General features: G+C 42.9%; 1 protein-coding gene across 1 annotated transcript in view; it reads right to left on the minus strand.

Annotated features, from left to right (window-relative positions):
• The window catches only part of CDCP1 (CUB domain containing protein 1), a 451994-nt gene extending 425480 nt beyond the window's left edge, over window positions 1-26514 (minus strand). The window contains exons 1-7 of the mRNA XM_063124177.1: window positions 26473-26514; window positions 23010-23363; window positions 20680-21054; window positions 19446-19679; window positions 17171-17557; window positions 14380-14745; window positions 11111-11220 (exon numbers count right to left, since the gene is read on the minus strand). Of these exons, the coding sequence (XP_062980247.1) occupies window positions 11111-11220; window positions 14380-14745; window positions 17171-17557; window positions 19446-19679; window positions 20680-21054; window positions 23010-23358 (1821 nt within the window). The 5' untranslated portion in view covers window positions 23359-23363; window positions 26473-26514. The remainder of the gene's footprint in view (window positions 1-11110; window positions 11221-14379; window positions 14746-17170; window positions 17558-19445; window positions 19680-20679; window positions 21055-23009; window positions 23364-26472) is intronic.
• Between the last annotated feature and the right edge of the window lie 410 nt (window positions 26515-26924).

A 26924-nucleotide genomic window follows, 5' to 3' on the forward strand; every position in this document is an offset into this window, starting at 1 on the left:
GCAGGGGCATCTACTGCTGCTTCTCCTCACCACTACCAGTGTCTGGGCCAGAGCAAGGGGCAGGTGAACACGCAGGCTGCCATGGTGAAGAGGACGATGAGATTTTGTCAGTGGGCCCCTGTTTTGGTGTGGGTCCTCAGCCAGTGCCCAACCATGCCTACCCTTGATGCCATCCTTGCCTGTACCCATGGGGCCCTGGGCCTTGAAACTATTTCCCAGAGATCCAAGTGTTTGTTGTCTATTATCATGTCTATTCGTTCGTAAGCCTTTGGATATAGAGATTGTGTTGTTGTTGTAGTTGTTTAAAAACAACAACTTTCAGCTAATTCTATTAACTGGCCCTGATCTTCACACATTCAGCAAAGTGTCTTGCAGTTAGTCCTCACTGAACAGAGAGCAAATCAAATGAGAAAACACCCAGTTGCCCCATGTTTACATTTGAGATTCTCAAGTCAAAACTGCAGCTGCAATCAAGTAAGTCGCATGGGATTGGACTGGACGTATTGATTAGATATGATTTATTGATTTGTACCCAGACTTTCTACCAAAAAATGGCACTCAAGGCAGCTCTCAGGCGACCTGGCCAGACAAAACAAAACCATCACAAAGGTAGACAACGATGCAACGGGAGTGAGGAGGGAGGGCAGATATTTCTCTTTCTAGGATTAAGAGAGGGAGAGAGAATCTTCCTGAGTTACTTAGAATATTTTTGAATCCATCAGCTGTTGATTGTGGGGAGAGGCTTTGTCTATGCTTGGGAAAAATAGAGACATACTCCCTAAAGGAGCAGAGGAGCAGAAAGCAGACCAGGGGCACAGAACCTCAGATCATCCCCGGCCCTCTTGGGCTCCCAAACTGGACTTCTGGGGTTTCCCTGCCCCCCTTTCCCCCCCCCCCCCGATTGCTGGTTTCCAAACTTTTGCATGTCCCCCCCCATTCTAAATGTTGAAATGCTTCTTTTAAGCCTGAGTGACCATCAGTAAGAGCTTGAAGTTAAAAGAGCTTGAAGTTTAAAAAATTTGTATTTTTGCCTTTGACCCCACCCCACATAGCCTTCTTTCAGAGCCACTCCCCACTGGAATGCAGCCCCCAAGAGTTTCTTTGAAATTAAATTCAGCCCTCGGGCTGCTCTGAAGCAGAGAGTAACCCTTTTTTGGCTTACTTTCTGATAACGTTTGTGTTGGGGGGGGGGATTTAGATACAATGCTTACTAATGGCGCAGTCCCGTTAAAAAAATATTACATCTTTGCATATTTTGAGCATAGCTCAGCACTTTAAAGGCAAATTTAAGCTCTCATTAGCTTAAGAAAACAAAAGGAGAAAGATAAAAGGAATATTTCCAAGCTGTTGGAAATTATGAGTTATCCTAACCTCTCCACCATAACACACACATCCATATACACACTAATTGTCCAATATCTAAACAGGCTTGATTTCACGAAAATGACACTAAATTGGCTCTCTTAATTGATATCAGAAATGCAAATTCATCAGAAGCATTTAGGTTTTGTAAAAATCCTAATTAAACACACAGAAATATGCACACCAATACAACTAAGCATTCAGCTTTAAATAGAATTCCAAACAGTTCCCAAAGCTTAATAATATGCTTGAGGCAACGCTTTTTTCAGAATGAAAAATAATTTGCAATCAAGGTACAAAGCTAAAATGGACAGTGTTTTGTGAGTAAAACTGTTTTTAATTGCCTTTAAAAAACAAAAAACAAAACCAAAAATAATTATGAGGCAACAGTAGAGTAAGAAAAGTGTATACACTTTCTGTGAGCGTTTTCTTAGTTAAAATAGCGAACATTGTGAACAATAGTTTAACATGTGTTTTATCTTGTTATATAGTATCTACTACATTACTATAAAAACTGAGTATAGCAGCAATCTATAAAGTTTGAATTGAGTAATTTAAAGGTCTGAAATTTTGGCATAACAACACGGATTGCCACAAACTGGCAACACTAACAGGCCATTCTGGGGATGATTTTTGGACCTAATAGAAGACCAAAATGTGGGCCAATTCAGCAGCTATGGGCCGTCTTGGCTAGAGAAACCAGGTAACATCCAGACCAGGTCATTACTGCAGTGTGGTCTGCAGGGCCTTCTCTATGCCTAATCCATAGACTCTAATCCTCTGGCTTTTCTCCACACCCCAGCTGCAGGAAGGGGAATCTTGTTTTTGCCTCTCCGAATTCCCAGTGACCCTGTTCCAAGATTGTTATTTCCCCCCCGCTACCAGAGGTATAGAAATGACAATCCTGTGGAGAAGGGAGGGGTGAAGATTTATTTATTTATTACATTTCTATACCGCCCAATAGCTGGAGCTCTCTGGGCGGTTCACAAAAATGGGAGATGCAGGTATGTGTAGTTAATGTATGCATGTGCACATGTGCGCCCACCAACACTGGATGCTACCCTGGGGGCTGAAAAGGTTGTGCACCCGTACCTTAGACCTTAGGCAGATTAAAACTGCAAGCAGGGCCTTTTCAATGGTGGTGTCCCCATTGTCGAGTACCCTGCCCAGAAACACCTGCCTGGCACCCTTCTCTGCTGTCCCTCAGGTACCACATGTAGACAATGTTGTTGGGCATTTAAGAACTGATTTGTTCTTTAATACTGCTGCTTTCAGACTTGAGATCATTCTATGGTTTCTTGTGATTTAATTCTTTCAGAATGGTTTTACTAATGTGATTGTTTCTAGCTTGTTGATTGGCTACTTCTTGTTAGCCAACTTGAATGTGTCTTTTTTTAAACAAACAAAATTCAATGAAAACGAAACCTAAAGACTAAAGTGCACTAAATTTAAGAACCAAACATCACATTAGAGATCACATTACGCCAGTCCTTTTTCAACTTCATTGGCTGCCAGTCCAGGTCCGGGCCCGATTCAAAGTGCTGGTATTGACATTTAAAGCCCTAAACGGTTTGGGGCCAGGTTATTTGAAGGAACGCCTCCTCCCATATCTACCTGCCCGGACCTTAAGATCATCTACAGGGGCCCTTCTCCGTGAGCCCCTGCCAAAGGAAGTGAGGCAGGTGGCTACTAGGAAGAGGGCTTTCTCCGCTGTGGCACCCCGGTTGTGGAATGAGCTCCCCAGAGAGGTCCGCCTGGTGCCTACACTGTATTCCTTTCATCGCCAGCTGAAGACCTTTTTATTCTCTCAGTATTTTAACACTTAATTTTAACTTAAATTTAAATTTTACTGTTTTAACTCTGTATTTTAATCTTATATCAATTTTGCTGCGTGGTCCTTATACTGGTTGTGCTTTTTATACTGAATTTTGTATTTGTGCTTTTAACCCTGTTGGTTGTTTTATGATGGTTTTAATTTTTGTGAACCGCCCAGAGAGCTTCAGCTATTGGGCGGTATAAAAATGTAATAAATAAATAAATAAACAAACAAATAAATCCACAGAGGCCTTTTTAACTGGTCACATACGATTATTATTATTATTATTATTATTTATTTATTTATATAGCACCATCAATGTACATGGTGCTGTACAGAGTAAAACAGTAAATAGCAAGACCCTGCCGCATAGGCTTACAATCTAATAAAATCATAGTAGAACAATAAGGAGGGGAAGAGAATGCAAACAGGCACAGGGTAGGGTAAAACTAACAGTATAAAGTCCGATGCCAAATACAGCCCACTACCATTTTTGTAGTCACAGCCAGGCAGCACAAACCCAGGAAAAAACCCTGGTGAGCTCTGTTCAGCTTGGTGAACATGCCATGATGGTAACTGGATAGTGAAATCACCCTCTAGTATCGAACTCAGATGGTAAGTGCCAACAGGTTTCAGGTCAAAACAGGGCCATTGAAAAATAAGAGGGAAGTATCACCGTTCAAGTTCTATAAACAAGAAGTTTGCAGAACTACAAAAAAACCTTCAGAACAGAAGTCTAATGGGGGAGGGACTTCCAATCCCAAAAACCAATCCAATGAGAGCTGAGCGTGCTTATTAGCCATTGAAAATAAAACTGGAATGGCTGGCTGGAACTCTGCCTAGGCACACTTCCATTAGGAGGGAAGATAAACTGCAAGATTTTGTTGCAGATCCCTCTAGTCTCCACTAATTCATAAGCAATTACAATCACAGCAAACAGCCCAAAGTCAGCCCCAGAATGGCCTGTTACAAGCAGAAGTGCTGCCAATTTGAGGCAATTAACAAACAAACAAAAAAGGATTTCAGAGCAAGCACAAATCACTTCAGATCCAGAGAAGCCGTTGTAAACATTTTTTTTATTTCATTTCAAAGAATATACATACATAAAAGTATTTTGCATCAAAATGCACATTTCTACTGTACTCAGAAAATGCAAGTTAAATAAAACACTTGTGTACGAGGAACACAAGGAACTGACAATGTTACAAGACTACAAAAATGTTAGAGAATATCGGTCATACTCAAAAGTGTCACAAATATTTACAAAGCCCATCTCCAGATTAAGGCAACACTTAAACCAGGTTTAAAAATTAGAGTAAGTGACAAATGTATACCGTTAATAAATTATCATTGAATTAAGCTTTATAACAGGGATGGGGAACCTCTTTCAGCCACAGGGGCAAATTCCATTTCGGAGGAACTGTTGTGGATGGGCTGCATTTCATTGATGGGCAGGGCCCAGTGGGACGAGGCCAAAAGGACTAAAAAAATGCCAGCATATTGTAGCTTAAAGCTCTTACTGCCAAGAGCCAAGCCTTAGAAGAGGCACTTCAACCTTTTAAGATGGAGAAGAACTGCCCAAAAACTGTGAAACCACCGAATTATTATTGGTGGTCAAGTGAGAGAGGGTGTGGTTGTCTGGGGAACACTGGTTTGGCCTCTGGGCCTGAAATTCCCCACCCCTGTTCTATAGAAAGAGTGACAGAAAAAAAATAGTAGCCTGGAAGGGTTGGTTGGGAATATTTCTCCAACACCAATTTGATCCTGCCATTCTTATTACTATTGCAATAGGGTTCTGTGGAGTAGGCACATTCGTTTCAGAAGTAGTTATGCTGCCAGGAAACGATGCTTTGGAAGGCGGACGTCCAGTGTTTTACTGTCCTTTCGTATTTATAAAATAAGCCCAACCTTCCAGGACAAATTCCATGATAGACACATACAACGATAGTGCATATGAAGGTATGCAGTAACAGGAATGTGGAGCTTTCTTTAGGGTGCAAGGACCTTTTAAGACTCCCTCCTCCACCCATCTCACAATTGTGCAGTGGCCTAGTGTTTAATGTTTTCTGCACAAAATGTAAGTTTGAAGAAACCCTGGACAGGTTATACAATACAAACAACGTCAACAACAACCCCTGATTGTATAGTTTAGGTGAAAAGAGATACCACAAACTAGAATATTAATGAAATGTAAATAACGTAAACTGGATTAATGGCTCCAACATAACACACATTTAAAAAGACATAAGGATGTACAAAATATGCTGAACCGAACAGTTGAAAGGACTCTAGAAAGACCCTTTGGTATGTGCAAGCGCTTCCCTGGGAACCTTAGCACTACCCTATTTCGTTTTCTCAGCTCATCACAGTGTAGAAGCCAGTCCTGATGTTTCCCTGAGTTTCAGGAGCAAATTATTGGACAATGTGGAGAATCAACAGATGGAAATGTAAGGGAGCAGGTTTCGGTTAAACTTCCTCACTGTGAGAGCTGTACTGCAGTGGAAAAGTTTATCTCGGGAAGCCATAGCTTCTCCTTGGTTGGAGGTATTTAAGCAGAAGCTGTTTTGCCATTTGTCATGGATGCTGGAGCTGCACCTTGTGGTGCAGAACTTGCATTGAAGAGGGGGTTGGCCTAGATCAGTGGTTCTCAACCTGGGGCACTCCAGATGTGTTGGACTGCATCTCCCAGAATGCCCCAGCCAGCAGAGGCATTCTGGGAGTTGTAGTCCAACACATCTGGAGCGCCCCAGGTTGAGAAAGGCTGGCCTAGATGATCTCTGAGGTCCCTTCCAACTCTACAGAGGGGGCTGCTTATGGAAAGAGAAGCCCAACTGCACATACAGAGCATCATCATACAGCTTCTTCATTTTGGATTTTGATATAAGTTAAAACTCTGCTTATAAATAACCACCCTCCCTCCAGCCAGTGGAAACATCACTTGCTCAAGATTGACATAGTTAAATGGGAGTTTTGCAAGATGTCTTGTGCAACAGCCATACACTTACACAGACAAAACACTAATTTCAAGTAGCATTCACAATGAAAATGCATACGTAATATTAGTTCTTGAAGATTTCGGAGTGAACTCTCGGTATGGCAATGTTATTTGTTCAAGATAAATACAACATGATGTTTATTTATTTTAAATGGTCTTTCTATTCCTTTCCTAACTTGCATTCCATTTATTCACCCTTATGCAGGAATAAATTCACAATAAGCCTGTGAGTGCTTGCTTGGAAGTCTAGCACTATATGCAAAATTCTGTATGTTCTACGAAAAATAACTCCCATACTCCAAAATGAGGCACTCAAACACACAGGTAGACATTTGGCAATTTGGGCTGTAAAAGTCGAGTACAAAGCTCAGATGACTGCATGTTGGCATTACCCATGCAAACTGAACAAATGCTTCTTTTTAAAAAAACCTCTGTACTTTTTCTGTATTTGGAGGCAAGTACTTAGCCATTTATGTGCAAAATTGTATTATATTTTTACAGTGCAATTTCTAGGGAACCTCATATCTTCAGAGCATAAAGCTGTCTGAGAATCAGTGATGTTCAAGCCCATAAGTCACAAAGCATTTGTTTCCCACTAGCACACATTGTGTTATTTTTATATTTCTATCTACTACATTTGGCACTGTAGGTTGATAATCAAACATAAGGGCTCTTGCTCTTCAATTAGCAACACTTTTAATGCTGGAATAATAAGTTTCTTTGTGTTAGAAGATCTTTGGCATTGCCCAACCTTTTTAAAGCACCACTGACAACAAGTGCTTAACATTTAAAACGTTATTTCCATATAAAAGTAGAGGAAAAATGAAAATGAATTGTCCGTAATTTTGCAGATATTACACAACTGATTGAAAGTGGAAATAAGTGGAATTCCCATTTACAAATAGCACAGTCATTTTTGCCGTCCGCTCAATAAGTGGCAGAAACCCACGACACATACTAGGAAGCAAAATCACATGAATAATAAAAGTCAGGCCCCTATGGCAAAGCTCCACTTAGGTACGCCATCTTCTCACTCTGCCTTTGCATTGCCACAAGCATTCATTCTGTAGCACGGCTGACATCTTCAGATCGTTGAGAGCCCACCTTCCAAGAGGTCAGAGGAATCAGTAGACATTTGGGGCAATGTAATCTCCAGTTTCGTTTAACATCCTGAACTTGGTCTCTTGCCTTTAGTTCAGTTTTTTAAAAATCCATTCATAATCAAAGTCTGAAAATGCCTCTTTGCTGTCCCTTTTCATGTATAAAGTTATTTGCATCACTGCACAACATCCTATGGCAATTCGTTGTCTGAAAGTTCATTCCAAGATCTGAACAGAGGTGCAACCATTTTTTTAAAAAAAAAAGAAACCACAGAAAAGTTGATGTCAAAAGGTATTCTCTTTTTTTCAAAACACCACTGTACACTCAGATGTTAAGATCTGGTTTTGTCTCTGAACCAGAGAAGTCATGGATTTGGCATAAAGGCTATTCTGCTGAATTTTCCTCTTCATTCTTTTCAAGTAGTGACTTGCTGCCCACAGTTCCATTACCACTCACATTCACGTCACCATTGCTCTGGAGTTCCTCTGGTGCACGGCGCGTAACGGTATAGTTATCATTGTCTATCATTAGCATGGGCAAGGATTCCTCCATGTCGGGCACTTTGGATGCTTTCCGGATTGGAGGAGGAGAAGGTGGTGTGGTACTCACGGGCCCAGAAAAAGGACGGTACACACCTACCTCAGCATTTTCGGGTCTCACAGAGTTATCCAGTAAGTGTCCATAAACCATGACCTCATCAATGACTGCGTAGACATGAGATTCATTAGTCTTCCTGTCCTTTTTGAATATGCCCTGCCGTCCGGGGATGTGGGTGTTGACATCGGTATTATATACTCCCACTATTGGGGCCTGGCTTTCATTTTTCCTGCTGTTTAAAGAAACAAAGCGAAAAGCATTAAAATATGCTGCTTCTGCATTTAAATGTTTAAATGCACACACACAAATTTCCCTTTCATGATTTTGATTTGCAAAGCTTACAATGTAGAAGCTTGCAAAGCTAGTTCGACGAGTTAAAAATGCATCACACTTAATTTAATGCCTTGAGCTTGGCTAGGACCAATACTCAGACATTTATCAGAGTCATCAACTCTTCCCTACCAGAGTGTGTGGGAAAAGCTGGATTTTGGATTAGAACCCCAGAAGCATCTGGGATGCATCCATTGGCAATTTCCTGTAGGCTGGCTGATTCGTCCAATTCATCGGGGTTATGATAAAAGAATACCCTTCCTCCCTATAAAGCAGATGCTTGACTGAACATCATTCCCACTGTATTCTCCTTTTCACAGAACAGTGTATGGTGGTCTGTCAGGTGCTTGAGAAATGAGAACTCCATGGGCTTTGCAGTCCCAGACAGGCAACAAAAGCTAGAGCTTTCAATTAAGCCCCAGTGGAGCCACTGTGTATGGCTGGCAGGCAGAGACTGGCTTGCCAGGTTACAGCCATAATTAATAAAGAGAGGAGCAAGCATAAAGCACTCGGTGCATCAACACTAAACAATCCAAATGCTTAGTGGAATAAACGTATTTTGTCCATCTGAACTGCAAGGACGTGAACCCGATTGTCTTCCATTGGGAAGGAGTTCGAGACATGGGACAAACACTGAAAACACTTTAGTCTGTATGGCTATCTGTCTAAGCTAGCCTTCCCCAACATGGTGCCCTTCAGATGACACAACTCCAAACAAACCCAGCAATCATGGCCACCAGCCTTCCTCAACCTGGTACTCTCTAGATGCAAGAACAGAAGAAGAGCCATGCTGGTTCAAGACCAAAGGTCCATCTAGTCCAGCACTTTGTTCACACAGTGGCCAACCAGCTGTCAACCAGGGACCCACAAGCAGGACATGGGTGCAACAGCAGCACCCCCACCCATGTTCCCCAGCAACTGGTGCATATAAGCTTACTGTCTCTGTTACAGGAGGTAGCACATAGCCATCAGGACATTGCCATTGATAGCCTTCTCCTCCAGGAATTTATCCAGCCCCCTTTGAAAGCCATCCCCATGATGGAAAGTGTAATCCAACACATCTGGAGAGCACCAGGCTGGGGAAGGTTGATCTAACCTCTCTTACATGGAGCAATGGATATCTCGCCTTATTTTCACACAGAGAACTACACGAAATAGTCACCGTATGGGGGGGGAGGCGTTATTAATACACTAACTTAAGCATGTCACTTTCCATTGGGTGTGTGGGACTAGTTCACATAATATGGCAAGCTCAAGATGTACAGTCCTCAAAAATCAATGGTGACTCAGACCTCTAAGAGGTTGCAGTGACACCGGCTAAATCCTACTGACACTGGACCAGTCATTTCTGAAGCGTGGCATCAGACACAAAGTGCACAGTCACAACTGCTTCGTCACAAGGCAACTTCCGTTAGCAGGAGAGAATTGGGAAACTGGGCTTGTGCACTGTTTGAGACAGTGATGAATAGAGCCAGCCTGCCCTTGGAGATGTCAATAAAGAGGAAGGGAAACTTGCACGAAAAGAGGTCAACAGGTTTGTGGTGGGGGCAGCAGTGGGAACCTTTATTGAATTGTAATTGTACCAATGTATATTTGTCTTATGGAGGCTATGAGAAAGGAAAGAGAGAATTTTACCAAAAAAAGGAACTCATAATATACAATATATCTATTCTCAGTACAAGGAGAAAGAGAAAGAGAAGGAGAAGAAGAGGATTCATAGAAAACCTGTCCTTGGGAAGGACTAGGAAGTAGTCGGGTGGGAAAAATTAGAAGGCAGGGAAATACTGTCAAGGTGCAATTCTTCTCTAAAGATTATTCCTATGCCTCATACAGAGGTGTCCATAGGTCAGTGGTAGAGCAGCTGCCAGTTTAATCCCCAGCATTTTTCGATAAGGCAGGAAAAAATCCTGCCTGAAACTGTGGAAAACCATTGCTGCCAGTCAGTGTCAACAATTCTGAGCAAGATGGGCCAATGGTCTGATTCAGTTTAGGACAGCTTCCTATGTTCCTAAGTTATATCTATCTAAAATGCAGCACTAAAGCACACACCATTCAGATCCCAGTTGTTTTAAGAGCATGTAACTGTGTTCTGGATTGTAGCCTTTCCAGACTGGATAGGACGGAGGCATCCATGGATAACATCACAAACATGCAAATATCAAGGAACACAAAACTAGTTGGTGATCTGGTGGTGAAAGGATCTCCTTGTTCTGTGTTATTATGGAGCTTCCCCCACTCCCCCGCCCCGCCGAATCACGCTCTTGCCAAATGAAAGGTAGCTATGGAGACAACAAAAATTAAACTCTCTGCTTCCCACACACTGGGCCAATGCAGGACCATTCATATGAAACAGCGAGATCCAACTTCTACTGTTCCCCCTTCAGACACTCTTTTCAAGTTCACCTACATGAGCTTCCCCAATCTGGTGATCTCCAGATGTTTTCCACTTCAGCTCCCATCTGTTCCAGCCACCATCGCCGATGGTCAGGAATTCTGGGGAGTTTAGTCCAAAACATCTGGCTCACAGCAGGTTGGAGCAGGCTGACCTCCATGGCCATCTCAATTCAGAGACAGTGGGGAAGGAGAAGAACCTGAGGGTGTCCACACAGTCTTGCACTTAGCATGAAAACAGTGTGCACCATGAGCACAGAGGCGAAGAGTTTGCTGCTATGATTCTAAAGATCCCTCCCTGGCGCAATCAGCACCGAGAATTGCAAGAGCACCGAACGCATATGAGGCAGGAGAAGAGTGAAGCCTACCTTGGACTCAGTCCAGAAAGGCAGGCTCCTCCCAGTGCACTTGGATGGGGCCAGCCTGTCTGTTAAAACACAGATCTATCCCTACCTAACAACAACAACAAATCCAGTATATTTTACTCTGCTTGAGAAAGCCTGGGGAATAAAGCAAACCTACTTCTTCTTTATCGTCTTCTTCTTTTTCATAATGCAGCAGACAGCAAGCCCAATAGCTGCTAGCACTGCTATCCCGCCAACCACTGCACCAATTATGACTGCCAGCCCTGTGAAAAGATAAAGGGGGGAGGGGACATTCAGTGAGATGCAACCCACGAGGCAGCTCATCTTGTGCTGAATTTATTCACTTTCCTTCCTGCTTCAGAAGTGAGTTGGGAGTCTTTTTAGGAACGTGTGCATGGACCCCCAGAATCCAAAGACTCATAAAAGAAGAGGTACAAAATATTTTTAAAAAATCTGGAAAGGAGTTAATCACAGGACTCTCTCCAGTCTAACTTTCCACACCATGTACTAAACACTTGAAAAAGATTAAAGTTTATATATTGCACACTTATGACCAGTGGTGTCATGGAGGAACCTCACAGGGATGCAGCGTACAACACTTTTAGATTAGCAGGGACACTAATGTCATCTGCCATCCTTCCATCTCAGAATTCCCTCTTCCCTCTGGGCTTAGCTACAATCTTCACATCAGCTGGGGGGCAGGGTGTTTTGCAGGGGAGGAATGAATTACCCCAGCAACAATATAGTGGCCTGGTTCACATTATCACGATAGGGGAAATAAGACATGGTGGCTTACTTCCCCTGTGACACGTGCTGCGGTGGGGGGGGGATTTGCATAATTACCCTTGCCAGCGTGGCTTGCCATATCATGCAAACCCAGCAAGGCTGCCTTGTGACCACAGCTAACAAGCAACTCAGAATCCATGGGCTGTTTTAGGGCCTGTTCAGGCAACACACTAAGCCATGGTTAGGCCACTAACCCTTTGCAGAAAATGGTTAGTGAGCATGTTTAAACCATGGTTAGTAGCCACCATGGTTAGGAAGGGTTATCATGATAAGCTAAGTCACAATGTTCAGCTCAAAATGCTTAACCACTGTGGCTTAGTGTTTTGTCTGAACAGAGTCTTAGGGTTCTAGGGTGGCTTGTTAACCATAGCACAAGCCACTTTCATTGGGTTCACATGACACGGCAAATCCCTCTGGCTCATGCAACAAGGGAAATAAGTCACCGTGGCCTATTTCCCCCTCCATGATCGTGGGAACTGAGTCACTGTTTCTCTGTTGCAATCTAAAGTATTTTGGGGTGGCTTGGCCTTGAGTGGGCACTTAGCTTTACTCATTAGCTTTAGCTCCTGGTGGAGATTAAGACTGCTAGAAATGGTTGGTTGATATGGAACAATGCAGCTGACTACAATTTTGGACTCTCCTTGGGGTGTGGCTATGGGGACCCTCAAGATGGGCACCTGATTCCAATATTTACCACTACAACACTATTTATTACACACATATATACATTTACACCGAAGTGGCGGTATACAAAGCAGCCTGTTACTCCTGAGCACTTCAGCAAATACGGGACCAACCTTCCAGTGGTTAATAGCTGGCTGGTGGCATGAAGGGAAGGAAGTGGGAGGAAGATGAAAAGAAAAAGAAAAATGGCCCAAAAAAGGCACAAGTTGTGCAACTGAACAGTCACGTACAAGATGTTCTCTCTTTTTAAAGAAACAGCCAGAATTAGTCATACATAGGCAGTCCCATTGATTTCAATGGGTGTAGTCTGTGGCACTGATTTCAATGGGTCTACTCTAAGTAAAACTACAGTTGGATCCAATCCCATGTTTGATGCATAGGGCATCCAAAATACTGCAGAAAAAGAACTTCAGGCAAAACCTTCCTGACCACTTTCATACATCCCAATTTTATTTAGAAGTTAGTTGCAACAGGGGCTGTTGGCTTATTTTAGCTGTTGACTTATTGTATTTCAGGATTTGTTATGTACTCTAGACAGGTCTGGTGTTTGATGTATACAAGCCCCCTTAAGGGCTTATTAAGCGGAAATGTGAGATATAGAGTAGTTAAACAAATTCAAGCCTCTGAGAGTTCATAAAGCCTTTTACAAGCCAGTTCCAAACCAATTGTTGGTTGCATTTCCACAAAGACGAAATGAAATCACAGCCACTTCCAGGAATGGTGTCTTGTTGCTATAACAGAGCTTGTGAACAAGCCTCTAACAGAGAGGACAAGAGAGCTTTCTTGCTCCCTTATTATAGAGTTAAGCCAGTGGAGGCTGGTGGCTCTGAGGTCAGTGGGGAGGTGAATCCTCTCAGGGTTTCAGTCAGAACTCTAAAGGAGCCATCCATGGTGTGAAGCATCCTCACCAGCCTCCACTGAGTTAAGCCACAGATCATTTTACTTGTACAGCTGAAGTGATCAGTTGTTATGATTTAGGCAGAAGTTTTGAACAGCTTGATTCAGGCTTACAGTTTTTTATGCGGCACTTTATCGGTTGATTATTATTTTTTAAAATTCAACCGGGATTAAATAATGAAAGCAAAGCAGAGTTCGTCATTTGTGTGACATGACTAGATTCATCCATGTAGGGGCAACCTACATGGATTAACTCAAACGAACAGTACAATATTATCCACGCCTGATCCCCATAGAGTGCCGTGGCACTTACTCCTAGGTAAAGGATTGCAGCCTAAGAGAGCCAAAGTTTCAACCTTGTACACATGAGCATGCTGAAGGAAAAAAGGAAAGGAAAGGAAAGGAACCTCTCGTGCAAGCACTGCGTCATTACTGACTCTTGGAGGGACGCCAGCTTTCGCTGACGTTTTCTTGGCAGGCCTTATAGCGGGGTGGTTTGCCATTGCCTTCCCCAGCCGTTATTACCTTTCCCCCAGCTAGCTGAGTACTCATTTTACCGACCTCGGGAGGATGGAAGGCTGAGTAGACCCGAGCCGGCTGCCTGAAACCAGCTTCCGCTGGGATCGAACTCAGGCCATGCGGAGAGTTTCAGCTGCAGAAACTGCTGCTTTACCGCTCTGCGCCACACGAGGCTCACTATGCTGAAGCAACTGGGAATATATTCAGCTTAGATCAGGAGTGCACAACCTGCGGCCCTCCAAAGGGTGCCCTGACCCACCACCCCATTGCTTCCAAATCCCCCCTGCATCACTTTACCCCCCTGCCTATACTTTCCACTCCTTCCCCCAGATATCCTCATACAAACTGCTGTGTCCCCACCTTTGCTAGCAGTGAGGAAAGAGCAATCTGTATCAGGATCACTGGGGTGTGGGTGTTTGTGCGCACACATACATGCAGTCCCCAACCCCCAAGCCAGCCTCCCGTGAAGCCCTCAAGGCCAAAAATGCTTGTACACCCACAACAAGAGGCAAAAAAAAAAAAATGTGATGGCTCACCTGGCTTTTTCTGAACAAATGTCACTACAAGTTCCATGCTCAGGAGTTGCTTGGCAGACGGCTTACAGTTGGTGATGTTTATCCAGAAATGGTGCTGCAGTTCTAGAGCCTTTGGCAGTTTCTGATCATCGCGGCACACGGTTTCCTCTGCATTTGGTCTCTGTTCCTTAATGTAGGTGTAAGCCCGGCCCTTTTCACAAGTTATGCCCATCTGATTGCTTAGGAACTGGAGCTGCGCAACGTGCTTCGCCGGGACACTGATGTTCCAATACACGGACATGAAAGGAGGCATGCCTTCCAGCCAGTTAGGAGTCTGTAAGTAAACTTTGGCTTTGGGCTGTGGCGTAAGAGTGAAAATGCAGTCTTCTGTAGAGGCACAAAACGCACATACGCAATGTCATTTCTGCTCTTTATTCCCACAGCACAAGTCAAAACAAACAACTTGCTAAAGGGAATATCAGCTGCTAACCAGAAATGTAGCCAGTGTGGTGCAGAAGAGCCAGTGTGGCATAGCAGCTAGAGTGTTGGACTGGGAGTCGGGAGATCCGGGTTCTAGTCCCCACTTGGCCAACGGAAACTCACTGGGTGACTTTGGGCCAGTCACAGACTCTCAGCCCAACCTACCTCACAGGGTGGTTGTTGTGAGGATAAAATGGAGAGGAGGATTATGTATGCCTCCTTGCGTTCCTTGGAGGAAAAAAAGGTGGGATATAAATGTAATAAATAAATAAATAAAGTACTCAGACCTGCAGAGTTTGTAATATAAGGGCCAAAATAGGCATTACTTTAAACCTGTACGTGGCAGTTGCATCTTCTTATTTTTTCATTTTTACTCCAGATTAGGCACAGGAGGCACAATCTGGATTGGGACCCTAGCAGGGGGTGGACTTTTAAGATCTAGATTGGGCTCACTGTGCCTGTCCTAGAGTAGAAATGAAAAAAGGTGCTAGATAGGAAATTAAAGTAGTGCCTATTTTGGTCCTCTGTACAATAAAGTACTACCTTAAAATTCCATGAGTGCTACCACCCAGGAAATAAATTATTATACTTGACAACATCATGAAAAAAATGAAAAAAACAGTAAGATCTTCTATGTCCACCCCTCATCCAGAAATCTGCCTGACTCCCAATGCCCTGTAGCATGTCTTGCTCAGCTGCCAAACTATAACCAGCCCGGTTCCCACCAAAATGCATCACTTTTCCCCATCTTGTTCTTTAATTCCAGCCCAAAGTAGCTGGGCCCATAGTATTCAGGGACATGCTACCCTACGCCTTGATTTTGTACCATGGCAGTGAGGCTACAAAAACACCATTTGGACATGCTACGTCTGCACTGCTAACAAACTTCTGCTCAGACATGCAAAGCTCTCCTTTGCTAAATGAGAAGCAGTATAGTAGCAGGTTAGTTTTCTTTCTCTTTGGTGTCCAGTTTTTCTTCCAATTCTATAGTAAATGGACTCCCTTCCCTCCTACAACTTCACCAGGACTGTATAAATGCTGTGCGTCACGTGCAGTGGAACCTAGATGCATCACTTTGTTCTTTCTTGTTTTAAAAAAGAATGTCTAAACATTATTATTGCATGAGAATTCTTCAAGAAACAAGCAGGCAAGCTTTATTCAAAACTAGAACCAGAAAGGATTTAGGTAGGGCTTTTAAGCAGGGACACATTTTAATCGTTGAAAGCTTCCCAACTTGCCAGGGATCCTTAATCCTATAGCAGACTTCAGTTTATCAGAATTAGTTGGTTTTTTACTAGAACTCGAAAATCTACCAAACAGAGCCAGGTGCAAAAGAAATACCATCTGAATGAAAGACCCAGGTATGTCTGAGAACATTCTGAGTCTAAGAATTTGTTTTCTAGAAGTGAACTGAGTTTACAGTCCTTTTACACAAATGTCACACCTGGTTACTCCAAGGGCTTTGCTAGACCAGGGGTAAGACCAGGTTGACACCTGGGCTCGCACCTGTGCGTCCAGATGATGCACAGGGGATCCCGGGCTCAGGCAGGGGTCAACCCTGCCTGGCCCCGGGGTAATGGGCACCACTTTTGGCCCAGTGTTTCTGCAGTCCCGGGCTTTTCCTAGCTATGCTGCTTACTCACGTGTAGCTTGGAGAAGCTGCACACGGGGCAGGGGGAGAGATCGGAGCCAGGGGTGGGAGATCAGAGCTGGGGAGATTTGGGGGGAGATTGGAGCGGGGGGGGGGGAGTGGTGAGAACGATTAAAAAAAAAACTTGCCTAAGCGCACGAGCGTTCGTGCACATCCGGCCCTTTCAATAAAAAAAAATGGCGGACGAGATGGGGCTTTCCTACAGCCCGTCACATCTGACGTCTAGATTAGAGTGACAGCCCACAGTAGCTGCACCGCGGGCTCGCCCCTCCTGCTGCACGAATTAAGAGGTAGGTCTAGCAAAGGCCCAAGATTCCTTCATTTCATCAGCCTCATTTAACTGGGTGAAGTTGTGTTGTTGTTAAAACAGCTGGGAATCAGAAACTCTTGCTGATCTACTGCAAATCATCCTGAGATCTTCTAGTAGATTCCAATTTACCTTCTGCCCACCCTTGCAATATATCAAGTGGCACCTTCTCGTTTCCTTGTCAAAAACAATTCAAGTTCTAGCTAAAAGATTCCAGATTCTACTAGAATATGGATATTAAAAAACAACAACACCTCCATTATAATTTTAGAAGAAGGCCTTTTTACCCAAGTAGGAACTTCCTGAGGTGATACAAAATTAAAACTTTCTATCTTCTTTGAATGTAGAGAAGCAATAAATTTGAATGGACTCACCTTGCACAACTGGCATGAAGAATAATTGAAGATCCTGTTTCCGAGATTCATTGAACCACCTCTTCCCATAGGTCTTAAGGGTTATGGTGACATTGTCTTTCATCTGAATTTTTTCAATGTCTCCCCCAGGACAGAATAAACCGAGGCTTAATGCCTTTCCTGGGGTAGAACCATTCATGTAATAAATATAACTTCCACTGCATGTTTGACCCTTGGTTGGGATATGTTGCATGAGTTTCAAGGTTGGAGACCTGATTTCTATGTTGATGTCTTCTGGAGCCTGGAGTTTCCATGTAAATGACTCAAGCAGGATTGGCAGATGGGTAAGAGAAGTTGGTACAGCCAGAGAAAAGAGTCTGTCTTGGCAAAGCTTGGAATTCCAACAGGCTGCATGAGAAAGACACAAAATTACTGCTATAGACTCAAAAAGCAGCCAACTAGTTATTAGGGATGTTCCGAACAAATTCAAATGAGTTTGGGTTTCTATGAATCCAACCTGTGGTTTCTGCAGCAGACTGGCTTTTTCCGAGTCAAAGGTTCCCCATAACCGGATTTTCAATTGGGTTTGTGAGTGTGTGTGGAATCAGCTCCTTTGTGCAAGTGCTCATTCGCGCACATCCACTCCTGTGCAAATCCATATTTCTTAATGACAAAATCAGATGGTATAGATGGCAAGACATTTTTCCACCTTCCCTTAGAGGCCAATTTTGTTCCAGGTTATTATTATTATTATTATTATTATTATTATTATTATTATTATTATTATTATTATTATTTTATAAAGCACCATCAATTTTCATGGCGCTGTACAGAATAAAACAAAACAAGAGGCTGTCCTTTATACAGCACATACTCCTCTCCGTTGGATACTATTACTTCATGGAAGACTAACCACCTCATATCACTAAGGTGTATTTTACACCTCTGCTGAAAAATGTTCCATTGATCCCACATTATAGGAAATGAGTTTAGGCACAATGTGAAACATGAAGACTGGTTGTGCTGCCTTTGGGTCTCACTGCCACCATGTTTCAAGCTTAGCTTCCCAATTACAAGGCCCTCATGTCCTCACAAGACTGTGTGGGCTGTTTAATGGCCTGTGTGGGAGCTCGATAACTTAGCTGGGGAAGAGACTGCCGGCACCTCCACGATCTTGGGCTCATTTGCAAACAGACTACATCCCATCAAAATGGGGTGACATCAAAAAGCATGCTGAGAAGAAAAACTTGCTGCTGCTGAGGGCCCTCTCTCAAGTTATTTATTTTACACATGCCCACCCTGCCTTTCAACTGCAACGAAGTGGCTCACAACATTATTTAAGACAATGTCATAATAAAATAAAACATTCCGTATTAAAAGCCTAACAGAACATAAATGAAGAAACAGAGTAAAACAGCAGAAAAAGCCATCACTTCCCCTAAATGCATGGGTAAGAAAAGGAGAGAGGCAGTTTTTACTTGGCACATAAAAGCCTTCTAAGTGGCCACTGGTTGAAGGGATATGAAGGTATTCCACAAAATGAGGCACCACCACAGAGAAGGCCCTGTCTCCAACAGCCACCCTCTAAATACGGGGACACACCTCTGATAAGGATAATAATATTGGGTGATATTGTAGGGGAGCAGGGAGTCCTTTCAGATCCCCTGGCCCCAGACCATTTAAGACTATTCAGGTCAAGAGAAACAAGCGCTTTGAATTGATCCCAGAAATAAACTGATAGCCACTTTAAGTCCTGGGAAGATGTTCCGACTGCTAGTCATCCCAGTTAACACTCTAGCTGCTGAATTCTGAACTTGTTCCCAATCCTCACAGTCGCCCCCACATTCAGTCCCATAGCATATGCTATGGGAATGACAGTTTTCCATTGTCTTCTCCATTTCTCCCTAGCAAAAAAAAAAAAAAGGCATTAAAGTAATATGGAGATTCATGCCTGAAAACTCATGGTAAACATGTACCCAAGAATTGCAAGTGGTTGATGTTTTCGGATATGTGTTTTCTGGCATGTGTCTCCATCTCAATGCATTGTTGGAATCACCAGGGAGACATCCTGTAGGCAAGTGGTAATCATAACAATGATAGACCCAAGTTACAATTTAGCCCAGTTCCAACTGGCATTCTAGAGATTCAGTGTTATTTCTATTCATGAACAAATCCAGGAAAAGATAACCAAAACAAATAGCATTTGGAAGTGCAAGTAAATATAGCACACAATACATGCTCATCTGATGTCTCTCCTCACTTTTAGGAAACTAAATTCTGGAAACATTGCTCATACCTCTGGATTTCTCAGCAATTATCCTTATGTTCTCCAGATCTGGGCACAGAAAGGTGATTGAGTATCTCACCCCAGATGGTAAAGTCACATTAGATTTACAGTTTTGGCTACGATCAATACAGATACTGCATTCATCTTGATACATCAGACCGAGCCCAGGGTGAACTGAGGGCAACGAATAAATTGTAATATTCATGTTCTTATCTCCCCTTAGGTCAATTATGTGGGTTACATCTGAAAACGAGAGGAAAAAAGAAAAAGATAAGATCATTCAAAGAACAGAGTCACCTCATCTCATATGTTCCTGTGGTTATTCCAGGATTTAACAAGATCTATAGAAGAACAGACTAAAGGACTATTTATATAGATCTATTGTAGGGATGCACAACATTTTTGGCCCTGAGGGCCACATTCGGTGTTAACTGGTGTGTGTGTGTGTGTGTGTGTGTGTGCTATAATGCCTCTGAGCGGATGCTTGTGAGCGTATATACCAATACTTTCTCCTATATCCATCAAAATACTTTCCCTTGAAACCTGGAATCATGCCTTCTGAGTGCTGATTCCTAGAGTGTTCTTGGTAGTGGTGGCACCAAATTAGGTGGTAAGTTTAGCTGGGAGGGGTCATGGGGGTTGCAAATAACCCCTGGTCTATTATGATAGGATTTGAAGCAGCAAAAGCTGTAAAACACAAGATAAAGGGCTAGTTTGAAAACGAGGGAAGGCAGGCTAGCTCCACAACTGCTACCTCTGACATGGTCTGCCAACAAGTTCTGTTGCCATAGATGCCACCTTGGGTTGGGAAGGAGAAGAGATGTGTCACTTCTTAGTGAACTGGATTTGGACTAGCCATTTTCAGGCATTGAGCCATACTCTAGTTGCGTCAGTTTGGCCAGACCCTTCTTAAAATATGGTGTCCAGAACCAGGACACACTACTACAGCCATAGTCTGGATCTACATTTTGCAAAGTTTCTGTCAACAGCAGGAACGGAGTGTTCATAACCAATAAATTGCATATTTAGCACCGTTATGGTTTACCACACACATGCACATACCAGCACATACACACATCCTCCAGAGCAGCTTTCTCCAACCTAGCGCCCTCCAGATGTCTCTGACTACATGCCAGGTTAGCTCTAGCTTGGTCCAGAGGGGTATTTAGCTGGTCTGCACTTCAAAGATTAAAAATGTTAACCAAAGAAAAATGACATCAAACAGAAGAAGGTGGCTACTTACTCGCTACATTCTTACGGTACTCAACATCAACTTGAAAGAGTAGACTGAGGGGTCTAGGATTTCGCTCATCTTCATCACAGCCATGCAGGGAAAAGTTGAAACTACCATCAATATTGGCAGGTTGCACATCACGCAGTTGTAAGATTTTAATCTCGTGGGGAGAGTGTAATTGAGGTAAGACGTATTCCGCCCTCACAGATTTCTGTACACAGACTGGTTCTGTGTACTTGAGGAAGCGGACACGCGCTCTTAAGTTGGATGAGAGCACAAACGTCCATGACATGAGTTCATCTTCCGGCGATGCCAATGGGTAGTTGGCCGACATCAACTTTATGGATGATTCACTTAGAAACGTGGATTCAATAATAAACAACCCTATTTAAAAGAAGGGGGAGGAGGAAGAGGGAAGTAACATTAGAAAAGTGGGAAAATCTCCATGTACAATCTCCAGTGAATCTCAGCTCTGTGACCCTGTTGAAATTAGTGGTTGGTTGCATTGCAGAAGTCTTTCCCAAGGTACTTCTGGTAGTTCAGAACCCAGCATTCATTAGAAGTCACTGACCAGCTCATTGAGCTCATCTGGATAGTGAAGAAAGTCTTTCTAAAACCACTCTGAAGACCAAGCTGATAGCAGCATTGGGCTTTCTCCTCAAATAAAGCATGTATTATCTTGGGAGTGCATCCAGACAGGAAGTTCTCACAGCATTATGGGCATTAAAGAGAGCTTATGGGTTTAGCTTAGGGGATATGCGTTGGAGGAGTGTGTCCTTATTGCGACTTCTGTGGGCTTGCACAACTCAACTGCCCCTTTTAGACTTGGGCTCTTTACTCTGAGTAAGCAGCTCTGGCATAGAAGAGCAACCCATTCTCTCTATCAGGGATGGGTAACCTGTGGCCCTCCAGACATTGTTGGACTGCAGGTCCATCATCCCTCACCGTTGAGAGTTGCAGTCCAATATCATCTGGAAGGCCAGAAGTCGTCCACCCCTGCTCTATGGTCTAGTGAACAGACTCAACCACTGAAGATGAGGGAACACTAATTAGAGACCAGCATCCAACCAATACAGGCAATGATCAACACAGATGAAGATACCAGAGGGCCATCAACAAAAATAGTAAGACAAGGAGGGAAATGTTAGCCTTTATTCAATTTGGTTAAAATTATTAACATTCAGTTGGTTCTTCATGTGGTACAGTCCTCTCACATGGCTTTTATGATCTCAGATCAAGTGTGGATGAGTGGGTACGCATTTTGGAACACAAAATTCCCTTCCATGAAATGTTAAACTATTTAAAAACATTTTGGGGTTTGCTTTTAAAACAAACTATTTTCCCATGGCTTGTTATAGATTGAAGATCGGCAACACGCAGTCACCTCTTAATAAAGGGGAACGTCTAGGCCTGCAGATGTTGGACTGAAACTTTCATCATCCTTCAGTACTGGCTACGCTGGCTTACGGCTAATGGTAGCTGCAGTCCATCAACATCTGGAGAGCCAGATGTTCTGCATCCCTGTCTTAAAATGGGGAGAAACAAAGACATCCACCCATTGCTCCTGCATTTTGTGGACAGGACTTCAAGAACAAGCAAGGGGTTCTTTCCTAGACAAATATATTCCTCTTCCTTCTGTGTACATTTCTTAACATACATATTCACACATCTGCATTACACACATCCCAAAGCAATTACTTAGTCCCTTCCATATTACTTGTGGCTAGAACCTGGAATACTAAATGAAGGCCAGGATTCTGCAGTCTCTCTTCTTCCTCAAAGTCTCTCTTCTTTCCTTAGTCTGATCTCCTCCACCATTACAAAGTCAGGAATGTCTTTTAGGAGAACCTACTCTAGTAAAGATTAAGGATGTATGAGAATTTCATCTTGATCCACCTTTTTTGCAAATTTGCCCTGAACGTGTTCATGAGCACATTCTTTTCAGGTAAAGCTCATATGTTCCCAAATTTGTGTTCACATTTGAAAAATGCATACAACGCACTTTCACACTTTAGTCTAGGGGGTAAGTGCACGTTTGGATGCACACGTTCATATAATGCATATTGAAATGTGCACTTCTCCTGATCGACTGAAACAGGAAAATGCTGAAAATGGGAGCAAGGCAATCTGAGCTGGAGGGTGGAGTTTATAGAATATCAGTGATCCCCGAACATCACCAATTCTCCCATTCCTAGTAAATGCCCTACCACCACAACCCCACCCCAACACCACACACACACACTTATTTGAAAGCAAACCTAGGATATCCCACTTAAATATTGCAAATTTGGATTTGGATAAAAGAAAACAGAAACAACTGAGCAACCACCTAGACTTACTTTGTATGGAAGTTCTGCTTTCCAACTTAAATCCAGAGTCATTGACTTTTGAATTCCAAGGAAGCTGGAGCGTCAAGATAACTACCCCCTGGACCTTCACCCGAGACACTGAGCCATTTCTGCAGAAGTTTCCAATGTTGACTCTGTCTGCTTTCAGTCGGCTGCCAATGTTATAAAGAACTTGATCAGAGCAAGTGTCTCCAGGTAGAAGCTGCCTTAACCATGGGGAGAACTTCAGTTCAAGTCCAACTAGCCGGTCAGCTTTAACCTCCCAAGCGTAGGTCCTGTTAAGTTGCGGTAGTCCAGAAGGCTGAAGTAGAACATCTCCAAAGGGGCATGGTTCTACCATACAATCTAGAAACATACAACCATGCATCACATGAGAGAATCATCATCACAGATGTCCCTGCTTTATCCCTGCATTTATAAAACTAACTGAATTCTCAATCTATACCCATTCTAACCAAGCAACTTGCAGGTTAGCATGGATGTAATCGTAATTGTGGTTTCCAGTCTTAAAATGTAAGATATTACAATTTCAGGAAAGGCAAGAAAATAGAAGGCACTGAGTGTGATGCAAGGAAAATTACACTACCATAATGTTCAGATTATAATCAGGCAAGAGGTTAATTACTGGCTTGAAAGCCCTTATTCTGGCCTGAGAAGTATATTTCTAATGTAGCAGGATATATTTTTCTAATATATTTCTAATGTAGCAGGATGAGTAGCACGCTAAGTAGGGGGAACCCCTACTGTTATTTCTGAACAATTAGGAAGGGGAGCAGCACACAGGAGAATCCCCACTGTTATCTCCAATCAGAGATAATTTAGGGATTCCTCTCCCCATCTCCTCCCTGAGCCCCATAGCTTCCAGAGGGCAGGGTCCATCTGAAGGCCAGATCAGGCCCATGGGCAAGAGATTCTCTATCTGTCTTCTAATAAAACAATCCCATAATCCACATCATACAGAAAAATAAATGTACACATCTTGGGTCAGCTGGGCCTAGGCAGAAGGGGGATTTACGACTGTCTGGTACATCATCGTTCTGGCTGATGAACAGAAACAAACAAACAGATTCAGCTTAAGAGTTGAATGGAAGATAAATCCTATGGACACCCATCTTCCTTTCCCTGTTAAAACTGCCTGTTCCGAAGAAGGCATGCTTGCTATTAAAAGCGGTATGGTAAGGATACATTTAGCATACTAATACTGCAATCTTAAGAAATCCCATTGACTTTGGGATTTGCTCCCTAGTAAATGCATTTAGGATTGCAGCCTAAGCCTCTTCCTCATCATACTACTGCAAAAAGGAGTATACAAGTACCTTTAAATGGCCCCTTTAATACGTATATCGCATATGTGCTGCCCATGGACAAATTTTGTGTTTTGAGTCTTTGAGCAGAAACCAATGGGATGCTTATGGGCCCCCAATTCTCTTACGCCCCCCAATTCCATTGCACAAGCAGACCTCAGCACTTACACAATGTCAAATTAGTGCTTCTGAGGCAAACCGAAATGAATGGAATTGCTCATTTCTGAAAGGAGGCAGGTTGGCGAAGCCCACTGCTTGCAGAAGGGAATGGGTGTAGAGGAATTATCAGGGCATAAGCTCCCCCATTGGATTCTGTCCTCTTTATTCTTCATTTTTCCTAATATTCTAAAAGTGTCCTATTAGAATTTAAGCATTTATGGATGTTTATTTAAGACACACACAAAGACTTGGGCAGTAAAAGTCGGACTGTCTAATGTATGTGGCTCATTTAAAAACAGATTGTGTTCAGATTGTAACTGACAGATCAATCAATTAAAGTCTTCAGTAGACCAACCAAGAGAGAGTCAAATTTTAATTGTCAAGGATAAATGTTGATTTGGTAAAGGCACGCTTGTTTATTTTTTGAGCTATTTTGGTTTTGTGTTACTGTAATATTTATTATCATCATCATCACTACTGCTACTACATTTATATACTGCTCCATAGCCAAAGCTCTCTGGGTGGTTTACAAAGATTAAATAAGCAGCCGTCTGCAATTCACTGGCTACCCTGACTACAGCGAGTGATCCTTCAGTCTCTGGCAAGAGCAACAAGAGAAATTCTTGCCCTCTTCCTCAGCAGCTTGGAGTTAGGGAGGAGAAGGGGATTATTTGTACAGCTACACTGTACTCAGAAGCCGACGAGACCACATTACGCCAGTCCTTTTCCAGCTTCATTGGCTGCCAATCCAGGTCCGGGCCTGATTCAAAGTGCTGGTATTAACATTTAAAGCCCTAAATGGCTTGGGGCCAGGTTATCTGAAGGAATGCCTCCTCCCATATGCACCTGCCCGGACCCTAAGGTCATCCTCAGGGGTCCTTCTCCATGAGCCCCTGCCAAAGGAAGTGAGGCAGGTGGCTACCAGGAGGAGGGCCTTCTCTGCTGTGGCACCCCGGCTGTGGAATGAGCTCCCTAAGGAGGTTCGCTGGCACCTACATTATATGCTTTTAGACGCCAGGTGAAGACCTTTTTATTCTCCCAGTATTTTAACAGTCTATAAATAAATTTTAACTTGGTGTTTTAAATTTGTAATTTTGCACTGCTGCTGTTTTTATCTGGTTGAGCTTTTATATTGTATTTTATATTATGGTTTTATACTGTTGTTTTATACTTTGAATGTTTTTAATTTTTGTGAACCGCCCAGAGAGCTCCGGCTATTGGGCGGTATAGAAATGTAATAAATAAATAAATAAGTAAATAAGCACGGCTCAAGATTGCGAAAGAACATCGCCCAGGAGCTGGCTGCTCTGATGCCAAGGGATTCTCTGAGCACCTGCTTGTCTTCTGATTTCAGAGATAGGTGTTTTGGCTTCAGGCAGTAGAGGAGCTCAGAGTCAGAACACCTTGCCACCCAGCACCAAACCAAACCCAAGGCTTCCCCTTCAGCATCAGAGAGAGAGGGGGAGGGGGGAGGGAAGCTGGGATTGGCTATTTGGGCACTGAGCTGCCAAAGCAACTCACTCCTCCCTCAAAATCTGGAGCTCAAGAGTGGCAGGGATTATTATTATTATTATTATTATTTATTTATTTATATATATAGCACCATCAATGTACATGGTGCTGTACAGAGTAAAACAGTAAATAGCAAGACCCTGCCGCATAGGCTTACAATCTAATAAAATCATAGTAAAACAATAAGGAGGGGAAGAGAATGCAAACAGGTACAGGGTAGGGTAAGCAGGCACAGGGTAGGGTTCTTAAGTCCCAGTACTGGGAAAAAGGCAGGACATAATAATAATAATAATAATAATAATAATAATAATAATAATAATAATAATAATTCTCATAGCGATGATCTCCACACCCTTGCGCTCCATTGGGGCTTCTGGCGTATAGCCCACATTGTCAAATATCCAAATTACTTTTAAAAGCTCACCAACTCTCCCCTAGCCCACAGCTTTTCAGAGCAGATCCCTTATAACAAAGCTTACCAATGTTCTTCTCAACCACCAATACCCAAAATTTCTCCGGCGTCCGACATACAAATTCAAAAACAAGAGTCTGTCCAGGCTTTACGATTTGTTCAGTACGATGCGTCTTTCCTCCTATAACCAGCTCGCAGAGTTTCGGATCTGAAACTCCAGGTTTTATCCTAACCGTTATGTTGTTGCTAGGCAGAAGGGAGATTCTAAAGGCATCTGAGAAGATAAAAATGGGAGGGGAAAAACATGTGTATGTATTTGCTTCTAGAGCAGTGGCCATGTTATCATTATGTTTATTAATTCATGAAATACATGCTGCAAAAAGCAGTCTTGAAGTGACTCACACACACAAGTGCAGAAATCCAAAATTAATATAACAGAAAAGAACTCAAAAGCAAGAGGAATCATGATCAGCATAATAATACAAATAAAAAGAAACACCATAAAACAGAATCTAGAAA

This window comes from Elgaria multicarinata, chromosome 1 (assembly GCF_023053635.1).
Source record: "Elgaria multicarinata webbii isolate HBS135686 ecotype San Diego chromosome 1, rElgMul1.1.pri, whole genome shotgun sequence".
NCBI classification, from domain to species: Eukaryota; Metazoa; Chordata; class Lepidosauria; order Squamata; family Anguidae; genus Elgaria; species Elgaria multicarinata.